This window comes from Morus notabilis, unplaced genomic scaffold (genome assembly GCF_000414095.1).
Source record: "Morus notabilis unplaced genomic scaffold, ASM41409v2 Scaffold141, whole genome shotgun sequence".
Classification (NCBI taxonomy): domain Eukaryota; kingdom Viridiplantae; phylum Streptophyta; class Magnoliopsida; order Rosales; family Moraceae; genus Morus; species Morus notabilis.
The window spans coordinates 6,928-25,629 of record NW_010362727.1 but is presented as its reverse complement, the minus strand read 5'-3'; the positions used below and the strand labels follow the sequence as shown (position 1 = coordinate 25,629).

The 18,702-nt window shown below is 36.5% G+C and overlaps 2 protein-coding genes across 4 annotated transcripts; one reads left to right on the top strand and one right to left on the bottom strand.

Moving 5' to 3' along the window:
- Positions 1 to 3,402: 3,402 nt before the first annotated feature.
- On the top strand, positions 3,403 to 8,519 carry LOC21388405 (serine/arginine-rich splicing factor SR30). Of its 3 annotated transcripts, none has more exons than XR_002902589.1 (14): positions 3,403 to 3,473; positions 3,968 to 4,064; positions 4,521 to 4,586; positions 4,765 to 4,839; positions 4,966 to 5,068; positions 5,158 to 5,204; positions 5,346 to 5,403; positions 5,489 to 5,538; positions 5,712 to 5,768; positions 5,854 to 5,996; positions 6,108 to 6,176; positions 7,410 to 7,487; positions 7,933 to 7,966; positions 8,076 to 8,116. XR_002902589.1 is itself a non-coding variant. In XM_024168553.1 (14 exons), the coding sequence occupies exons 2-14, from the start codon at positions 3,978 to 3,980 to the stop codon at positions 8,229 to 8,231; spliced, it is 822 nt and encodes a 273-aa protein (XP_024024321.1). In that variant the 5' UTR covers positions 3,403 to 3,473; positions 3,968 to 3,977; the 3' UTR covers positions 8,232 to 8,519. The 3 variants fall into 3 exon arrangements, 2 of the variants coding, with proteins under 2 accessions (XP_024024321.1, XP_024024320.1); XM_024168553.1 differs by lacking the exon at positions 7,410 to 7,487 and adding an exon at positions 8,228 to 8,519 and having other exon boundaries at positions 8,076 to 8,104; XM_024168552.1 differs by lacking the exon at positions 7,410 to 7,487 and adding an exon at positions 8,228 to 8,519 and having other exon boundaries at positions 8,076 to 8,138.
- Positions 8,520 to 10,376: 1,857 nt separating this feature from the next.
- LOC21388403 (E3 ubiquitin-protein ligase RFI2) lies at positions 10,377 to 18,251 on the bottom strand. Its single transcript, XM_010102652.2, has 6 exons — positions 17,724 to 18,251; positions 16,432 to 16,601; positions 15,731 to 15,789; positions 12,135 to 12,160; positions 11,547 to 11,931; positions 10,377 to 11,293 (listed from the first exon to the last, which is right to left on the bottom strand). Exons 1-6 carry the CDS (start codon positions 17,899 to 17,901, stop codon positions 10,813 to 10,815), a joined length of 1,299 nt encoding a protein of 432 aa, XP_010100954.2. The 5' UTR covers positions 17,902 to 18,251; the 3' UTR covers positions 10,377 to 10,812.
- Between the last annotated feature and the right edge of the window lie 451 nt (positions 18,252 to 18,702).

The following is an 18,702-nucleotide window of genomic DNA, read 5'->3' as shown; positions in this document are numbered from 1 at the left end:
AATTTTTTTGTTAATAATCGAAACATGCGACACTTTTTTAATAATCGAAACATGTGACACATTTAACTTTTGTGTTGAAAGGATATAAAATGAAAAACAGAACATGTGTCGTATGACAAAAACATCTCTTATCATATTACTCTATATATAAAAATACTATATTTCTCATGATATTGACGAGTAACACATGATACAACATAAAAATACGTTTATACGAAGGAAGGAACAAATAACATACAAAACTGATCTATGGGGTGTTGTTTGGAATGGTCAGGTATTTGGTTTACTCCCACAAAGTATTGAGATTCGAACCTCTTTATAAATTATAGGCACCTACATGACAAATGTCATAATTTGTAGAGGAGGGTTCTAGTTTCCAACTTGTGCTCACAAACTGGGTTCAAAAAATTTCTGGGTATTAAAAAGAAAAAACATAATAATAATAACATACTAAACTGCATGTAGAGTAAGCTTTGCCATCAATTTATCCCCCACCTTCTTGTGGCAAAGGTCCATCCAGATTCCAGCCTAACGAACTCTGCTACTCCTCTTTTAGGACTTCGGGGCTTTTGTAACCCGAAGGGGACAAACAGCGATTCTTTTTTGCTTGAACATCTCTATACATTTTTTTGTGAGATTAAACCGCTCATAAAAAGCGAGTCCCACTGGGTGAATAGAACTCAATTTAGTGGGACCATTTTTTTAGCCCATGAGGATGAATACTATTTTTCCGTCAAATTAAGAGGCTGTTCTTTTATTCTTTTTGATAAGTAATCTGAGTGTAAATTTTGAGTTGAGTTTGAGTTATAACTTGAGTTGAAGTTGTAATTTGAGTTTGTGTTTAGTTGTGTACATTTGAGTTATGGTTTGAGATAAGAATCTTTTTAAGTTTGTGTTTGAGTGAGTCAAAACTTGAATGTATTTATATAGTATTTTAATAAAAACTCAATGCTGATGAAAAATTTTAATAGGGTATATGAATGGGGTTTTATTCGTCTTTTCGTTGTCAACGCATAGAAAAAAATCATCTCAATCAAAATTAAAACGAAAAAGTTATAGCATTTTTAAGAATAGAAAAAATATTGTTTATTAATTTGAGTTCGAGTTTCTGAACTCGAATTAAAGGAAAAACTTGAACTCGAGTTTTAATCCAAAACTCGAGTTCAAACTTAAGTTTAAACTTAAATAAAATTATAACTCAATTTTTTTTTTTTGAGTTTTTAACTCAAAAATGGGGCTGCGAAACAGCACCTAAGTTATTTGTAAACGTGTCTAGAGGTGGTATGCTACTCTTCTATGCAAACCATTGTTGGAAAGGAATGGCAATTTAACCTCTTGTAAGTGGTCAAGAGGTAAGATAAATAAGAGCAGAACCAATTCCGTGCACCGGATTACAACACGTTTTAGTGTGAAAAGGAAGGGATAACTAATCCGAAACCAAAAGTTTAGAATAATCTCATTTTATGGGATCAGAAATTACAACCCATTTAATTTATGGATTAAAACTATGAGATTATAACTATTTTTAATTTACGCGTGTTTTTTATGAGAGAAAATACTGTAGCAAACCATGAACTATGATTCGAATCAGAGAACGAATTCTCCAACCAAACGGGAGATCCCCTTCAAAGGGGATTATTATTTTTATTATAATAAACCTAAAATAATGTTAATTCATTTTTATATCCTAAATGATAAAACTTTTTTTTTTTGTTTTTGCTCAAAAAAAAAACTTTTTTTTGTTTGTTTTTAACATTTCAAAATCAGTTCATAAATATATATATATATATATATATATATTTGCAGAACATGAATAAAAATACCTTTAAATTTGTATTTTTTTCATGTTGAAGTAAGTTATCATCTTAAGAACACAAAATACAATTAAATAGCCCATTGTCAAAAGATTCGACTACTTTTTTATGTCTAAAAATTATATTACAAGACAATACGATCTAATCAACTATTACACACACACATAAAACAATATTAAGTAGATATAATTTTGATCGAATTCAACTATGTGCAATAATCTTACCCGATTCCTTGCACCCAACACATTCTATATACATTTCTTTAATTAAAACTAGAAATAGGAGATTTAAACTCAAAACGTCACTACTTAAATAAAAGTGTTAATTTACCCTTATACTAAGCATGCAATCACTGTATCTTAGAACGTTAAGAAATTATAATTATAAAAAAATTAAAAGAAAATAAAACTAGATTATAAAAGCAATAGTATCCATTAGAAAGGTAACATTAATTAAATTGTGGATTTAGTGAGAGACCTTTGAAAATAAAATTCACGTTTTTCTTTTAATAAAGGAACCTTCTTCAAATATGTTAATATACTAATAAGTTAATTTTTTTTTATTAAATTTTTATAAAATTACGTGAAAATTAAAAAATATATAAATTTAATAATTAAAAAATATATAAAGTTAACATTAAACAATTTGACATATCAGCACACGGACAAGAGAATCTTTTTAAATTAAATTTTCTCCTCGCAAGAAAAAAAAAGTAAAAAAAAATCCTTCTTCACTTTGCACGTTGACCAATCCCAATATCAAATCTAACGGCGATCGTCTTTAGTCCACATAAAATCCCGTACAAGCGAAAAGCACACAATGTAAATGTAACTCCTCTACGAAAAGTGACACGTGCTCCTTCCCTTCATTTATGAACCACACGTCTCACGTTCTTAAGCCTTCCAGAAGCTCCGAGACAAACACACACACACGTAGGGCTGTTCATAAACCCGAACAACCCGCAAACCCAACCCATTTCGCCCCAATTCAAGTTGAAAAAAATAATCCGCAGCATTATTTTTAAATTTACGGCTCATTATACTTCTGGCCCAAAGTGTTTGGGGCGGATTGCGGGTTGGCCCATAACAACCCACAATCCCCAACCCAACCCGCACAACATACCCCCAATCTTTCGGCCCAAGCCGAACTGTCTAAGTTCTACCATAGGCTCGCTAACATTAGGGTTCACAATCTCATTCTCGATCTCCTCTCCCGTGAACCCCCTCTTTTTGCCTCTTCTTTTTCAGTTTTCCCTCTTCTTCTCCTCCCGTGAACCCCCTCATAACTCTCTCCTCATTGCTCAGTTCTCTCGGCCGCCGTCTTGTCCACTTTCTCCGGTGGTCTCTCACCGGACTGATAAGAATGGTTGCTATTTCTATTTAATGATGAAGTTTGAATATTATATTAAACTTTAATTCTTTGATTTTTTGAATGTTGAAACCGACCACCCAACCCATCCCGTACCGTCTCAACCCAACCCAAATATTGTTAGGTTGTAAAATTTTTTTAACATTATTAGAGTTAAATATGTGCAACCCGCACCCTTTAAGGCGAAGAAAAAAAAGTCCTACCCCACACCAATCCAACCTATGAACAGCCCTACACACACACTCTCTCTCTCTCTCTCTCTCTCTCTGTTGCAAGCTCTGCTACACCAAGGTACTTTTCTTCTTCTTCTTCTTTCGAAAAATTTGATCATCATAATTAAAAGTTTTTAATTTTTATCAACAATTAAATTTATTGTTCAAGCTACGATTCTAACTACGAAGAACAAGTAATAATTTTTAATCATCGTTTTTGCATTTCTTCATTTGATTTCGCGAGTGAAATTCAAACTGAACCATGTTTTTCTTGATTTTTGTTTTTTCCTGAATTTACCTATTTCTGTGGATCAAAGATTCTTTCCATTTATCTGGACTATATTCTGAATATTTGCATTAGCTTTTTTAGTTTTATAGTTTTCTATTTTTTAATTTAAGTATATGGACTATATTCTGAATATTTGCATTAGCTTTTTTAGTTTTATAGTTTTCTATTTTTTAATTTCAGCATATATATATATATATATATATATCTCTCTCTCTCTCTCTCCATATATATATATATATATTTATGTGGTTATAATATAGCTTCAATTTCAAATATGGTTTCAGTCAGTAAGAAATGAGCAGCCGAGCGAGCCGGACGCTCTACGTTGGCAATCTTCCTGGGGATATTCGTCTGAGAGAAGTTGAAGATTTGTTTTTCAAGGTTTGTCTTAATTACTTTATGTTTAACGTTCAAAGTTGTTGGTTTTATTTTATTATATTTTATTTTTTGATGGGGTTTAACGTTCAAAGTTTATATCTTTGTAGTATTATATATGAACGGTGGAAATTCACGTTTTAGTTTCTTTATTATTGTTGTGTTGTTTTCGTGCTTCCAAGTTTATTCGAATGAAGCTCTTTGTAAAAGGATTATTATTTTTCCTTACCTTCAAATTTTCATTAAGTTTACAGCAAGTCAATTTGGGTATATTTTTGGAACCATCAGGGAAATTGGATTTGTTTTGGGACTAGTATGCAAACTAATCCGTAATATGACTACGGGTTAAGTTCAAAAATTTTGTTTCGGTCCTTTATATTATTTATGCGAATTGCTGACTACCAATGTTCTCTCTCTCTGCTTTTTTTTATGTCTTTTAATGGGAAAATTTTTATAATGCAGTATGGGCCCATAGTTGACATTGATCTGAAAGTACCTCCAAGACCGCCGGGTTATGCTTTCGTTGAGGTGGGTTCTAAATATTTATAGCTTGTAGAAGTGAGTTATTGTGATGAATTTTCCATCCTTTTCCATCTTAATAGATAGGTGATGAAATTTTATTGCCTTGAACTAGACTTGTTTATACACAAGTTTCGTATCTCCTTTATTTATTTATTTAATACTTCATAGACATTCTTTATTGCAGTTTGAAGATCCCCGTGATGCCGAAGATGCAATTAATGGTCGGGACGGATATAATTTTGATGGCTGTTGCTTAAGGGTTAGTTTTACTTGCTTATTCCTATTCTCTTGTACCAAAATCTCTCCATATTCTGTTATAGCTAGATGCCAGGTGCCACAATTGCTCCCCTTTCTCATTATATTGCATCTTTATTGGTACTTGTAGGTTGAACTCGCACATGGAGGTCGAGGATATTCATCATCAGCTGATCGTTATAGCAGTTACAGTAGCAGTAGCCGTGGGGTTTCCAGGCGTTCGGACTATCGTGGTACGTGTAGTCTAAGATGCTTTTATTTGTAAGCTCTAGAAAGTAAAACTTTGTTTGAGAATTGATTTTATGTTACTTTGCTTGTGCAGTGCTGGTGACTGGATTGCCTTCTTCTGCTTCGTGGCAAGACCTGAAAGTAAGCACCATACTTCTAATTCATCTTATATGGCACTGCCCTTTACACGTGGGGCTTTGTGCAACTGCGTTGTGAAGTATCATCATTGAATTAGTTGAATCCATTCTTAAAAGATATTGGTCACATGTGTTCAATTACCAGGATCACATGCGGCGTGTTGGTGATGTCTGTTTTTCTCAAGTCTTTCGTGATCGTAGGGGTAAGTAGTATCAACTGTTCTGAGTTGCATGAATCTGGAGTTTGGTATGAAATTTCTCAATTGCTTTGTAATAATTTTCTTGTAGGTATGACGGGAATTGTGGACTACACAAACTATGACGATATGAAATATGCTGTAAGTTAATAATATTGAACTGTTTATAATTATGTAGGGACTTGTTTTCTAATGGTTTCACTATCAAATATGGATCTGATGTTTGAAAGCAATTTTATGAAGATTTTAATTGTCACGAAATGGCAGAAATCTGATGGTTGTTCTTGGCAAACTTGTTTTAATATACTCTGCAGATCAGGAAACTTGATGACTCTGAATTTCGAAATGCCTTTTCTCGGACGTATATTCGGGTATGTGAAAAAATTTCAATGTATTTTCTCAGCTGTGTTGTGATCTTATGCCTGTACAATCTTTTAATTAATATGGTATGTTTAGGTGAGGGAGTATTATTCAAGGCGAAGCTACTCCAGGAGTCCCAGTTATGATTCGAGGAGGAGCTACTCTAGAAGCCCTAGTTGCAGTCCATATAGAAGCCGTAGCCCTAGTTACAGCTATGGCTATCGTGGCCGCAGCAGAAGGGCCATTTGGTTTCTTTGTAATAATATGAAACAAGAATATGATTAATATATGTATGAAACAAGAATACGATTAATGTATTCTGCAAATTGATTGGGTTTTATTTTTTGCAGCCTTTCACCAAGGGGAAAATATTTACATCACTCTCCGCCAGTATCTGTATCATCTAGGTCTCACTCAAGGTGTGTACATCTGCCTTTACTTAGTTATCTAGGATAGCTGCTTTGTATAGGGCAAATTCCAAATTTCTTAAAATTTGTATTAAGTTATTTATTTATTTATTTGCCAAGGGGAATTCAAGTTCCTGTTCTTTGTATTCAGGATTTTGAAGAATATCAATTGAAAGCTTTTTTGTTTTATATATTTTAAGGTCCATGATTCCATTAAATTATTTTTCTGATTCTTAAAGTATATAGCTAAGTTCTTCAGCCAGCTATTTGCATCTAGCAACTGATATAACGGTCTCTGACTGCATCTCTCTCTTAGAAAACTCTCACGTTGTTTGGGACTCTATTATTATCTCTCCCTAGATCATTCTCTGTCTCTCTCTCTCTCTGTCTCCTTTTTTTGTGTCAAACTTTTCTTTCATGCCAAACTTCTTTTGTTTATTTGTTTCTTTGAATGGAAGTGAAAAAAGAAAGGAAGTATTTGATGCCATCAACATTTATCGGAGATAAGTCCATAATCATCTTTGTGTTGCTTTCTCCTGAGACCTTAAAATTCTTGTGGATTGACATGCATTAGCATGTCATAAACTTGTGATAAAACTTTTTTTCTTGTGCATAGTTTTGGAGTATGTTTCGTGCCCCTCAACTCTTAAATAACCAAGTATATCCATGAGTTTAAAATATGTATTTTGGCAAAGAAGTTTTGTTGAGCAGAGTTGCTCACTGGACTTGCTAAGTGCTAGCATGTGCTCAGAGATAGGTTGTAACCCTTCGGTAACTAGGTTATCTTCCTTTAGTAGGACTTAAGTTGTAGACATCCTGATCTGCGAAGTTCCTCTAGATGACCATATTCCGAGCTTGTTTGATTCCCAAATTTTATCCTTTTCACATCTTACGTATCCAGTTTTTAGTTGGGCCTTATAATTCTTCTTTAGCGAGTATTTTTTGCACTTCCAATTCAATAATGGAATCAGACTTTTGTCAATCCTATTGACCTCATAAAGAATTGGAACTTCTTTCAGAAGAAACTATTGACTTACCTTTGGATCCCCTTGCACAATCTTTTGTTCTGGGTTTCTACTTGCGGCTTTTTTCACAAATCCTTTCGTAAAGTCTTTTGGTACCCTTTCTTCAGATTTCTTGAAATTTCACAATTGTTTTAAGCGTTGAGCGGTTATTGAGTTAAAGGCTCGGCTGGTTGGCCATTTATCTTTCTTTTTTATGAAGGGTGCCTTCTTTGTTTGCTAGATCCAGCTCTTGCGGAGATCTGGGGACACAATATTAGGAACCTGGTGGGATTTTGGTGCTCAATGTCTCTCAGTTGAGGTAATGCCACTTTTTAAGGGCCACCTCGGGATAAGACGTCTGTGGTGTAATTCGCAAATGTCGTATGTTGATGGGTGCTAAACTGGTTCCATATACATCTAGTCCAAATACTGAGGCTGGATTGTATGAATAGTAGAAATTGTCAAGCACATCATTGTAGACATTCCAAAATGAAGATTTCCTTGCTCTAACGTGCTCCAAAGTTCAAGTGTGGATTTTGCTCATCTGCAATGTAGGAATGTGTGTTGCTCTTTGCCGTCACTTTTTGCCCCCCTGGTATTGTTGATTTGAGTCATGTTTCTACGTATGATGGAAAGAACATCACGAGTTTCAGGCGCAGGCGCTGAGAGGATGAATAGTTGTTTTAAAATTTTCAATGTGATTAACTGTGATGTGGAACATGATATTGGGATATTGAGATGGATTGTGTGTGGAATTTTTGCAGGTCAAGGTCAAGATCTCGATCTCCAATATCATCCGTAAGATTCTTCCATTGTTTTTTTAATAAAATATTGTGTATGTCAACAGTTTTATTGTCATGCAGAATTCATGTCATTTATACTTGGCCTTTTGCATTGTTCCATGCAGCGTGCTCAGCGCCGACTGAACCGGTCTAGGTCGAGAAGCGCATCTGTTTCCCGTTCCCCTTCTGTAAGTTCTAGCTCATGTTGCTTCCATTTTTCTTACGTGATCTTTCCGGTTTTGTACTTTGAGGTGCTGATAGAGCCAATGATTGGCAGGTGAGATCTGAATGAAGCCGATCCTTTGACACCAGGGACCGCTACTGAAGATCATGCTTATGTAGCGTTTTTAGATGTTTCAAGCATCAGATAGGCCCCGAGATAGGAACTTAGCTTAACTATATATTTTATCTTTGATAGGATTAATTATGGAGCGCTTTCTTTGGGAAGTGGATGATGTTTAACCACTGAACTGATGTCGTATTGCAGATCACACTCTTGAGTCCGAGTGTAATAGTTCGACTGAACTGAAGCTATGTCGTAAACTAAATTATTTACTTTAAACTTTTCAGCTATTGCTGTTATCTTGTTTTAAACTATGTTGCGTGTTTCTTCTATCTCCACTCCTCCCTAGGTGTAAATAATTATGATTTATAGGGGTAAGCCGTTTAGAAGCTGAGGGATGTTTGGAGCACCACTGGTGTCGAATGCCTTTATAAAAAGTGAGTCTTATAGTAAATAGTTTATTAGTTGTGGCACCTTAAAAGCGTTGTCAGGCTGATTGCATTGCATTCAGTGAAGTCTAACAAAGGGCCATGTTAATATCTAAAAGAGGAAATTCACAAATAAACTCCAAAGTTTTGGCGGCTAGTGTCAATTAGATCCCTGGAATTTTCATTTGAAAATAAACTCGAAATGGCTTCTTTTTCTTTTTTTTTTCTTTTTATCAAAATCTCCTTGGGGCTTGAACGTTTGAAAAAAAAAAAAAAAAGGGTTAATTTTAAATTTAACCCTCGAAGAAAGAATAAAGATTATCTTAATTTATCTCCTATGACTTAAAAATGGTATAAAACTTCCCTACGAGCTTATCATAAGTAATAACTTTGGCATTTTGAGAATCAAAGCGTCCATTTTTTAGTCATTTTGATCATTCGTCGGTTACGTGATATGATTAGTCAGTTGCAAAATAGAATTTGAAATTAAAAAAAAAAAAACTAATTGTTAATTCTTTCTCACTTTAACTTTGGTTTTGGCTCTTTTGCTCGCAATTCCTGTACCTCTTTCTCCTATATTGTCTTCTACCAATTAATCGCGCAATCCACAACGACTAAAAATTTAGCGTTGACGAGTGTTTGGTGCCATTTGAATTATAAAGAACAAAGTGAAACAATCCTTATTCTGAGGTTAAATTTAAAACTAACTTGAAAAAATTGCACATCAGTAACTCTTAAGTGGCACCATAAAAATAATTGTTACATCACAAACAGTTTAAAGTAGATTAGTTCTTTTCATAAGTACAAGTTGAGAACTTAAATTTTTTGTGAGAGAACACTTTAGTAAAAAATTTGAATTGTGAAACAATCAAGACCTAAATCACTTGCGGTGGTTATTTTCACAATTTCACCAACTACTACATTATTGTGTTTTGTTTGGTTTGATGACGAAGATGAACCATATCCTTTTCAATAAAAGGTACACTAAGCTTCAAAGAATACTAAAATTTACAATACAATAGGGGGTTAATTGTTTAATTCTTGTTCAATTCAAAGGTTTAGGAACATAATTGACATAATCTTTAAAATGCGGAAGGACATACCTAATTTTTCCTAATTAAAACCAAAGCAAGAAACGAAAGACGCCAATTTAAACATTTGTTAAAAGATGAAACGCCTTGGACATAAACCGCATTTACTCTGGTAGAGGGGAAGGTAAATATGAGGACATTAAGAAGGAAGCTTATCGGTAGGAAACCAAATACATTAGACAAAGTAGGATTAAAAAAAAAAAAAAAAATCTGCCAGCAATATTATTGTATTCTAGAGGCAATAATGCAAAACAAAACCAGATGGCTTCATTGCAAAAAGTCATTTCTTATATACTCAAAACAAATGGTTCACCAGGGAAACAAAAGCATTGATGAAAATGCTTTTCAAACATAAATAAATGACCCACCAGTTATACTTGTCCTGAAGAGCACTAGGTTTACTGTTAACCTAGCAGCGAGGGTCACTTGATGGATAAAATGAGCCTTGGACATAAACCGCATTTACTCTGGTAGAGGGGAAGGTAAATATGAGGACATTAAGAAGGAAGCTTATCGGTAGGAAACCAAATACATTAGACAAAGTAGGATTAAAAAAAAAAAAAAAAATCTGCCAGCAATATTATTGTATTCTAGAGGCAATAATGCAAAACAAAACCAGATGGCTTCATTGCAAAAAGTCATTTCTTATATACTCAAAACAAATGGTTCACCAGGGAAACAAAAGCATTGATGAAAATGCTTTTCAAACATAAATAAATGACCCACCAGTTATACTTGTCCTGAAGAGCACTAGGTTTACTGTTAACCTAGCAGCGAGGGTCACTTGATGGATAAAATGACCCATTCCTTGCCATCCAACATGTAATCTTATTTTATGTCCTCTAAGGCAAAGAAACTAAGAGGAAGCCAAGAGTCCGTCACACCACCTGGTGACTACCGGAAAGATCGTTTTCCGGGCAACTCTAAAAGTATTTGGAGCCTGTCATGTATATGACACACACAGGCATGTATATCATTTTCAAAAGCATTACATAATGTCTTGGTTTCATTCATAGTACTGCAAGTTTTTGCTTCACCCAGCAAGGATAACGATGAGAGCCTATGACCGATGCTGTGAAGATGTTCTATCGGACCCATGCCATTGTCGGAAGCCGCTGGATCTTAGAGCAGAATCTGACCCACCGGCTGCCTGGTGAAAAGCACCCCACCCTGGCTCTCTGTCGACCTGGTTTGATGAAAATACAGACAAGTAGTGCTCTCTTTCCCACGCAAGTCGACTCGATAAAGGATTTTCAGCTTCTTGGAAGTTACGACCTGATGACCCTGATGGGAAAAAGTAGAAACTGCTAGGTTGATCTGATGATGAGGCCACAGGTCCTACTTGGGCTGACCCTCTATGATTGCTTGATCTTCGGTTGCTGGGAATGACGGGCGTCCTCATGGTTGGTGAATTACTAGGTTGTGTTTGTTGTTGATAATACGCCTGTAGAGCTTGAACTCTATCACGGGTCCGAGCATTGCTCCCTGGATAAGGAGGAATCATTGAAGAAGTAACTGAGCTCCCAGCTCTAGCACTAGAACTGCAGAAAGAATGTAAAGTCGGCATTGACGATTGATTAAGAAAAGGAATTCGCAAAGAAGGAAACACCTTAGGGGGAAAAAAAGGAAATATCTCAAGAAATTGTTGCTCCAAACTCCAAAGACATGATTTTTGTTATTTCCTTCGTTATTGGTCATCAAACATGTTAAAGGAGCTCCATGCCTCCATCGACTATCAGAGAGTACGCACAGTATGCCATAATAAAATACAAACTTCAAATTGTTAGGAAGTACCTGTGACCAACAAGGAATGGATGCATAAGAGACCCTAATCTTGGCATATCAGAGCTGGCCCTAGATGGTCGCTGACTAACAGGCGGAATAGAAGGCTGATCTGCACCACCCATACGACTGCTAGTTGAAAATGGAGGTGAATGGTGCTCCCAACCATGATAATGAAGATCCATACCAGGAAAAGCATAAGAAGTTGGCAAATCACTAGTTACAGATGCGCCATTCCAGTGATTGTTAAAGTTTGAAGCATCTGAAACACTTCCGCTGGAATTTGAGGATGAGGGATGAACGGGCCCGATGTAGGCAATATATGGGCAAGGGTGTGTGGCTGAGGATACTGCTGTATGCTCAGCAAAAATTGCATGCTGTCCAAGTAGATCATGATCTGCATTGCAACACTACTCCGTTAAATGTCTTGGTCAAAATGAAATAGAATAGAAACTGGAGGGAGAAAGAGATCCATTAAATGTCTTAGTCAAAATGAAAAAGAGAATAGAAACCAGAGGGGGCGAGAAAATTACATACCCAGTTAAGCAAAAAAGAATAATTGAAAAAAAAAAAAAAAAAGAAAAGAAGAAAATAACTTACATGCAGAAGGTGAAAACTCCCCATCCCTGCGAGTAAAAAAGAGAAATTTTTAACTTGAAGGATAAGAAGTCAGGCTCAGGAACAAGAACGAAAATATTTAATAATAACAAAAACAACAACAAGAAGGAAACAAGAAAACCTTACCCTTAATTCTAAGTGTACAAGAATTAAAAGCACCAAACCTTTTTATGAACTAAGTCTATAACTTAAAGTACTGAATATAGCAGAGCAACTAACGGAATATCTTTCTCTTCATAAACAATGAGCACAACATTAGTGACGAATAGGAACTAGATAAAATGCAAGTTAAGTCCCAACCAAATATCAAATTCAGATGAATTACAGATTACAACTATACATTTATCTGAATAAATCCTTCCGTGAGAAAAATAACATGTAACTTCTTAGACAAGTTTGGTTAGGGAGTGCAAGGGGTCACTCGAACACCCCCATATCCAAACCTGTGATTCTGTAATTCCGCCATTAATAACAGTGATCAAGCTTGTGACCTAGCTTGTTTTTGCATAAATCTTGCGTAGCCTTTCTCTAAATTGTTCTTCGTATTCTTTACAAGTTTATCAATTGGTATCAGAGCACTTTCCCAAGATGACTAAGAGAACCGACGACCGTGAAAAGGAGAGAACGGAGGGAAATAAGGAAGATTTGTTGAAGGAGATGGAATCTTTGTGCGAGGATGTGAGGAAAATACCTCGATTAGAACAAGGGCTGGAGTTGTTGTTGACAAGGATGGACGAGTTGCTGAAGCAGCAGAGTTCTGCAGATCAGGAGCCGCTGGAGGCGGAAAACGGGATTCCGGCAGAACAGTCGTGCCGACAGCGGGAACAGGTGAGAGATCGGCGGAATGGCAAGAGGGAGGGGCTTGCGCAGAGTTTCAGACTCGAAGGGTAGAGATGCCGATTTTTTATGGTGAAAATCCTGATGGATGGATTTTTAGGGCAGAAAGATATTTCACCATGAATAGGCTGTCGGAGATGGAGAAATTGGATGCGGCAGTGGTGAGCCTTGAAGGAGAAGCCCTACCCTAGTTCTAGTGGGAAGATCGACGACGGGCGATCCGAGGCGGAGGAAGAAGTGGTCGAGCTATCACTCAATTCGGTGGTCGGATTTACATCGCCAAAGACCATGAAACTTAAGGGAATACTTCGTGGAAATGAGGTAATAGTTTTGATTGATAGTGGAGCTACACAATTTCATTTCTATTGAATTGGTGAGGAAATTGGAGTTGACGGTGGACCGAATGTGTGATTATGAGGACTGGAATGTCTGTTAAGGGCAAAGGAATATGCAAGGGAGTTGTGGTCACTTTGCAGGAGATAGAGGTCGTGGAGGATTTCTTGCCACTTGAGTTAGGAAGTTCATATATGATTTTGGGCATTCAGTGGCTGGAGACTCTTGGTGTAATGACGGTGAATTGGAAGAATTTGACCATGAAATTCACTGTGGGAAACCGTCAAGTGTCTTTGAAAGGGGACCCCGGATTAAATAGGTCTTTAGTGTCTTTAAAGGCCTTAGAGTGAGCGTTTAGTCAAGAGGGACAAGGGTTGTGGCTTGAATTGAACAACATGGGGTTGAGTACTCAGGAAAGCGATAGGAAGGTACCCGAGGAGTTGGCTGAGGTGCTTTCACTGTAGAGCTTCGGTGTTTGAGATGCCTGCGGAATTGTTGCCGGAACGTGCGAAGGACCAAGCGATAGTACTAAAGGTGGGAACTTCCCCGATTAATGTACGACCTTATTGATATCCACAGGTCCAGAACGAAGAAATTGAGAAGTTGGTCGGCGAAATGTAGGAATTATTCAGGCAAGTGTGAGTCCATTTTCCAGTCCCGTTCTTTTGGCTAAGAAAAAGGATGGAAGCTGGTTTTGTGTGGACTGCCGGGCTTTAAACAAGGAGACAGTACTGGACCGTTTCCCTATTCTAATTATTGATGAACTCCTCGATGAGCTTCACGGGGCTGCAATTTTTTCCAAGATTGATCTTAAATCGGGAATATCACCAGATTTGAGTCAAACCGGAGAACGTGCCCAAAACGGCTTTTCACACACATGAGGCACATTACGAGTTTTTGGTGATGCCATTTGGGCTTACAAATGCCCCAGCAACTTTCCAGTCACTCATGAATGAGGTGTTGCGAGCTTTCCTCCGTAAGTTTGTCTTAGTTTTCTTCAATGACATACTTGTTTACAGTCAAACCTTGGAGGAGCATGTTCACCACTTAGATCAAGTGTTAGCGGTTTTACAACAGCACCATCTTTTCACGAATGCGAATAAGTGTAGTTTTGGATAGCAATCTTTGGAGTATTTGGGACACATTGTCTCGGGCAAAGGCGTGTCTGCGGATCCGGCCAAGATAAACGCAATGCTGAATTGGCCTACCCCGACCATCGTGTGTGACTTGCGGGGATTTTTGGGATTGACGGGGTACTACCAGAAGTTTGTCGCAGGGTACAGCCTCATTTCCACCTTGAGGACAAGGTGCGTCTTTGGGGCGGGGGTAATGATAAGCCTCCTTTGCGTTTTACCTATGTGCGGAGGAGAGTTCGTGAGAAGAATGCGGCAGGAGCAGGGGAAGGCAGTGGAGATGCAGATCAGGGAGGTATTTCTTAGAAGAGTGATGAGTTGGCAAGTCAAGGGGGATGATGTGATGGGGATAGCTAGTAGTTAGTTAATTAGGCCGTGGTTGTTAAGTGGGAAATAGTTAGTAGGAAGAGGAATAGTATAAATAGTCTAGAAACGCATGAGAAGGGATTCATTTGATCATTCTCAAAACTTCTTAGACAAGTTTGGTTAGGGAGTGCAAGGGGTCACTCAAACACCCCCATATCCAAACCTGTGATTCTGTAATTCCGCCATTAATAACAGTGATCAAGCTTGTGACCTAGCTTGTTTGTGCATAAATCTTGCGTAGCCTTTCTCTAAACTATTCTTTGTATTCTTTACGAGTTTATCAACATCCACATTTACTCAAAAGACCAAACAAACACATGCTCACATACCTATATGTATACATGCAAAAAGACATCTCATAACTAAAATAGACTAATACAGGGTCATAAAACTAATACACGGAAGGCTAAAGGCCTCATAGCCTATGATATAAAAAGATACATTCATACACACACACATGATGAATTCAATTTTAAGCGTACATAGTACTTCTAATCATAAACATGACAGATTTAACATTAATGCTTCGCAAAAGACAACCAGTATGCTACAGAACAACAAACTCTGACATTGGCTTATTAGAAACTCTGACATGGGCTAAGGCTATAAGTGTCAATCATATAAGTGCTTTCTTTTAAACACTTGCAACCTAGACATTTCTAATAGTTGAGTCTTGACTAGCTCCCACGAGCATTTTAAAAAGCAATTTTCCATTTTGCGAAGCTCACAAGCAAAATTTGTTACATGTAGTATACTCAAACTTCTGACAACAGTGTACAGAAATATGGGACAAAAACTTTATTAAGTGAAAAGTGAAAACAGAGACAAAAATGGAAAATAAACTGATCACAAACTACCAGCATACACATTAACCCAGGTATAAGCTCAAAAGTATGAGATCATGCTTACTCAAATGATGAAGGGAGTCGCGTTAAGCTGCCAAACGGACACCAGTGAACACCAAAGGACTGCAAAAAGAAAATGAAACCAAACATTATTAGATCCAGATCAAATTCATGCAGCTTTCTATCTATCCATCTCTTTGCAAAACAACGTTCATGCACATACACATCCTAAAGTACCTAGATGGTCAAACAAAATTGTGTCTGAAATATGTACTTGAAAATGCAGGTGACTATGGAAGAGAGAATAATCCAGAGGTATCATGGATCTCACGTTTTTTGAGTTACCCAATAGAATGGTACAGATGAATCTTATTGAATGCCTTTGGTTTACATACTTTGATAGAAACTACATCACTCTTCACAGAAAAAGCCTTTTAAACCTAACTTCTAAATTGATTTTCTAAAAAATCCCTACAAATATTATGTTTAGAATGGGCTGGGCCTTCTAGAAGTTGCGCTGCCATATGAAAGCATAACTAATGAACGATATTATGTAATAATAAGTGGATATAGAAAACAAAGCAAAATGTGGCACTAATGAATTGGATTCTACCAATAGGGAGAAAGTAGCAACGTGAGCATAAGACAAACCATGATATACGAATTTACTCATTGGCTTTAAAACACTGTCACCTGAAATAGAAATAACAAAAGCAAAAAGAAAAGAGACTTAAGAAGAAATTCAAATAAAAGTTCACTCTTTACCATTTCAGAGTAGCTTAAATCATATAGATCCTCATCATGAACCCAATCATCCATGCTAATTTCTGGAAATGAGCGAGAACCGTTAGCATAAAGCCATTGGCCTTTCTCAATCTTCCGGCAATTAGGGCATTGCATGGCACCCTTTACATTGAATGCCGAACCAATGCAATCTGAAAGGAAAAAAAATCAAAACAAATAATCAAGGGGAGAGAAGTGCACAAGAGTAAACTTATAGTCTCATTAACAACAAATCACTTTCTGAAAAAAAAATATATATATATATAAAGGAAATAGCAATATCGTGAAGAAAAGATGCTCCCAAATTCCAAAACCAATGTCATGAAAAATGTAGTTCAATTGAAATAAATGAATCTAAAATGAAATAAAATGTAACCAGGAGACTACAGCAACATCATTCACATTTGCTCAACCAAAAACTAATATTAACATCATAGTGCAGACAGTAAACTTGTTTGCACAACAATAACTATAAGTGTACATAACGGAAATAATCAACTTGTAGATATTGTCTATAGTATACAAGAAATCACAATGCTGAAAGAGTCCTCTTATCACAAATAAACCGCAGTTTGGGACTTACTAAACTTGAGGGAAAATTGTTGGACATAAGGATAAGAGTGAGAGGGTAGTTTCAGGCAGAAAGAGTATGAGGTCCTGAGTATGTAAAAGTTGCATATTCAGAATTCATAATATAAAAGTCCACGAATTTCTCTATCAGAAGAATAATCCCATTGAAAATCATGTTTTTATGTGATTTACTTAATGCATATAATTGAATAGTTCACAGAATTCTAACACTAAAGTCGTTTGTGATGCCATGTTAATCACAAATATTTCAATATAGCCAATCAAAATTCATCTAACAATTGCCAACTTATCCCAAAAATCCTCACCCCAAGCAAAAGTTCTCTCTAAATGCTCTATTCCAGGTTTTCAGAGAAAATACAAACATCCATACATCATCAAATCACCGAATCTAATATAAAATTAGCTAATAATTCACTGCGTCAAACAGTGACAAGCTAAAACATAATTCCAGAAAAATGATCTAATCAGCAAAAACATTTCGATAGCTAGACATGCATAAATAAACACAAATAAAATCAGCTATATTAGCGATGAAATAACAATTACAATGCACAATTCAATTTCCTAATCAACCAAACACCTCATCAAAAGGTTAAAAAGAAGAAAAAAAAATCCAGATCTTAGAAATTCTAATCTAAACAAACAGATTACCATAAACAAATCCGAAGGCGATTATCACTTACCGAGATGGAATTCATGGCCGCATTGAAGCTTGGCCCAGGATCTATCCCCATTATCGGAGACGGCCTCGAGGCAAATCGAGCAGGAGACGGAGCCGCCGCCGCCGCCAAGGCAGGACTTTCCGCCACAACCGCCATCGGCGTCTTCGATCACCACATCGTCATCGTTCCCCAATCCCATACCAGTTTCAGAGTCAGCAAACCCTAGTCACCGTCCCAGCGACGTTACGAAGTCTGAAATCTCACAAAGAAAAAAAGTTGTCCGGCGACAAGGAATGAAGATGCGGATGGTGAAACGACGTCGTCACGTCCGGGAATTGGGAAGTTACGGAATTTGATTGGATTTTTTTTTTTTTTTTTTTTGGTTTCTTTGGTTTTCTTCAGCAAAGCGAAGACGATGCGTCAGAGATGGTATTTCTTTTCTGGGATGCGAAATTTTCTCATGGAGAAATATAAAATAAAAATTATAAAATCCTTTCCTGGTCTCTCTCTCTCTCTCTTTCTGTGCGTCTCTCTTTTATAATTCACACGGCTTTGTTTCCTGTTCTCAATTTTATGGCTGTTTCTCTCTCTATATCCGTGAGTCAGTGGGGGAATTCCCACCGTTGGATTGGACTTACATGTTAGTAACTATGGGCAGCTATAACTGTTATGACAATGTGATGGACGGCTAGGATGGAGTTTCCTGCTTGTGCTTGTTTTTGTTAAAAAAAAAATCTGGGTGGATTTTTCTATGGTTTCGATATCAAAGATTTTTTTAATGGTTTTGTATCTTTTTCTTTAGTTACTGTAATTTTCTAGTGCAAAATCCTAAATTACACTAGTAGTAGGTTTTTTTTTTTTTTTTGAAAAAGAAAGGTATGTATGATTTCTTTTTCTTTATTTACTTTACTTTTGTGGTGGAAAATGGATAAATGCGATAGGAGTAACGATAATATTTAGTGCCTTTCAGACGTATAGTCAATTTCTAATTGTTATGTAA